Source organism: Gallinula chloropus (assembly GCF_964237585.1).
Source record: "Gallinula chloropus genome assembly, chromosome: 29".
Lineage (NCBI taxonomy): Eukaryota > Metazoa > Chordata > Aves > Gruiformes > Rallidae > Gallinula > Gallinula chloropus.
This window is the reverse complement of record NC_140114.1, coordinates 4,996,676-4,999,612: the sequence shown is the minus strand read 5'-3', so window position 1 is coordinate 4,999,612 and position 2,937 is coordinate 4,996,676. Positions and strand designations below refer to the sequence as shown.

Here is a 2,937-nt window from a genome sequence, read left to right as displayed (position 1 = left end):
TACTCCAGTTGCTCAGATGATGAAAATGTTCTTGTAAAATTTTTATTAATAAAAGGGTGAAAAAAAGAGGAAAATTATGGCTCTGTGGAAGCAGACATGATGCAAAGAGAGCAAAGCTCATCCTTACATGTAAGACCAAGTGATACTGCATTAGGAATGGGATAAAAGTTGATCATGTTACTATAGCTTAGAAAAACTAGAGGGAAATCAAAAACTACCAACTAAAACCCCTATTAAATATGAGCTGATCATAACAGGAGTTACATTATCAGTGGTATTCAGAAGACAAGCAGTTTATTGCTGCATAGAAACTACCAGTCATCAGTTTCCACATGGCATCCTTGAGCTCCTGGTTTCTCATGCTGTAGATGAGGGGGTTCACTGCTGGTGGAAACACAGTGTAAAGAAATGCCAATACCAGGTCCAAAGATTGGGAGGAGATGGAGGGAGGCTTCAGGTGGACAAACACACCAGTGATAATAAACAGGGAGACCACGGCCAGGTGAGGGAGGCAGGTGGAAAAGGCTTTGTGCCGTCCCTGCTGCGAGGGGATCCTCAGCACAGCCCTGAAGATCTGCACATAGGACACCACAATGAACACAAAACACCCAAAAGCTAAACACGCACTGACCACAATGAGTCCAGCTTCCCTGAGGTAGGCATCTGAGCAGGAGAGCTTGAGGATCTGGGGGATTTCACAGAAGAACTGGCCAAGGGCATTGCCATGGCAGAGAGGCAGTGAAAATGTATTGGCTGTGTGAAGCACAGAATTGAGAAACCCACTGCCCCAGGCAGCTGCTGCCATGTGGACACAAGCTCTGCTGCCCAGGAGGGTCCCGTAGTGCAGGGGGTGGCAGATGGCAACGTAGCGGTCATAGGCCATGACTGTGAGAAGACAGAGCTCTGTGGAGACCAAAAATAAAAAGAAAAATTGTTGAGCCACACATCCTGTGTAGGAAATGGCCCTGGTGTCCCACAAGGAATTGGTCATGGATTTGGGAATGGTGGTGGAGATGTAGCTAAAGTCAAGTACAGAGAGGTTGTGGAGGAAGAAGTACATGGGGGTGTGGAGGTGGTGGTCACAGGCTATGGTGATGATGATGAGGCCATTGCCCAGGAGAGCAGCCAGGTATATGGCCAGGAAGAGGCAGAAGTGCAGGAGCTGCAGCTCCCGTGTGTCTGCAAAGAGCAGGAGGAGGAACTGGCTGATGGAGCTGCTGCTGTTGGACATCTGCTGCTGTCAAGTGTGGAGACCTGTGCAAGGAGGAAAAGGCAGTGAGAAATTAGGGAATCATTCCTTGAGGAAAATCCCTTCCACTACTTATGGAATGCCCTCAGGTTTACTCTCTGTATTCAGGGAGAATTTTGGCAGGTCCCTTTTGGGAGGTCTGCTTTGTGCTGGCTTGAGTCTACCACTGCTGGAAAGAGGGATGTCCTAGAGATTGGGGTCCTGAAGTGAGGGTCATCTCAAGGTCAGCCCCACCAATGGATGTGCCCAGAGCCCCAGGTAACCAGGAGACAAAGGCAGCAAGGACAGGAGAGGAAACACGGAGAAATGCTCCAGCCCAGGCGGGAAGTACAGGGACAGACAGACAGGCACTCAGGGTTTTTTCCTCTCTGTGGGTTGGGCTGCCAAGGAGAAGACTCAGCCTGAAACCCTGGAACTCTGTGTGCAGAGTCTGTGCTGGGTGGCAGAAACCAGGGGGTTGGTGAAGGAAAGGGTCTGCACTGTGGGGGATGTCAGGGAGGTACCAAATCCCCACTGTCAAGGCATTGGTGGGAGCAGCTCCTTCTCCCTCCCTGACAATGTCTCTGCTGCCTGGAGCTGTCCCTGCAGCTGCGTCTCTTTGCACATCTCACCTCCTGCTCTGTGCTCACAGACCTCATCCAACCTGCCCTGTGCTCTGCTCCGCTTTGCAGATCCCTCCTGGCATCAGGGCACTGCCCTGGGAACCTCTGTGTGTGCAGGGCTCAGGAGATGCTCTGACAAGTCCTAATGAGTTTGCACTGCCTGCTGCAAAGTTACCAAGAAAAGCTCAGCTCCCACTTCCCACCCAGTCACCAGGAGCAGAAAACTCAAAGCAAACTCTCTTTACCTTTCTCCTCCAGTGAGCTCTCAGCATCCATCAGCTCTCTCAGCCTCACAGGTCTCCCCTCGGTGCCTACAGGCAGTGTCCCCAGTCCTGTGTGCTTGGCAGAGGAGCTGCTCCTGGGCAGAGCTGTCTCTCTGAAGCACTGCTGGGTTGCCATGAGCTCTTTCCATCCCTGGAGCCTGGGCCAGCTCAGCAGAAGACCAGTTCTTCTAGGCTCCGTCCTGGTGCCTCAGGCCTCATGGGGATCTTTCTATGATCTCATCTCTCAGATCATTCTGCCTGGGAGCAGAATGATCAGGACAGGGAGAAATCATGCAGGGAGAAAGCACAGGGGGAGGTCATGCAGCTGTTACTCTCACTGGCAATACAGACTTGACACATCTAATTCATTACTCAATCCAAAGAGAGCAGAGAAATGAGAACAAAACCTAAAGAAATGAAATTTTTAAACACCCACCTATGACCCTCCCTTCTTATCCCAGGGGCCACTTCACACTCTAACTCTCTACTGTCTCCGACTGAGTGGCACTGGGGAACAGGGAATGGGGGTTGGGGTCTGTTCATCACACATCATCTCAGCTGCTCCTTCCTGGTCAGGGGGAAGATTCCTCACTGTCTCCCCTTGCTCCAGCATTGGGTCCCACCCACAGGAGACAGTCCTCCATGAACCCCTCCAACGTGAGTCCTTCCCACATGGCTTCAGATCATCACCAACTGCTCCAGGGTGGGTCACTTTAGTGGGGTGCTGTCCTTCAGCAACAGACTGCCCCAACGTGGGTCCTCCGCCGCCCTCTCAGCAAACCTGCTCTAGCAGAGGCTTCCTATGAGGTCACAGCCTCCTTCA

At 51.8% G+C, this 2,937-nt stretch overlaps 1 protein-coding gene across 1 annotated transcript; it reads right to left on the bottom strand.

Annotated features, from left to right (window-relative positions):
* Nucleotides 1-268: 268 nt before the first annotated feature.
* LOC311202187 (olfactory receptor 14I1-like) lies at nt 269-1,231 on the bottom strand (the record flags this gene model as incomplete). Its single annotated transcript, XM_084276725.1, has 1 exon — nt 269-1,231. One exon carries the CDS (start codon nt 1,229-1,231, stop codon nt 269-271), a length of 963 nt encoding a protein of 320 aa, XP_084132851.1.
* Nucleotides 1,232-2,937: the final 1,706 nt, after the last annotated feature.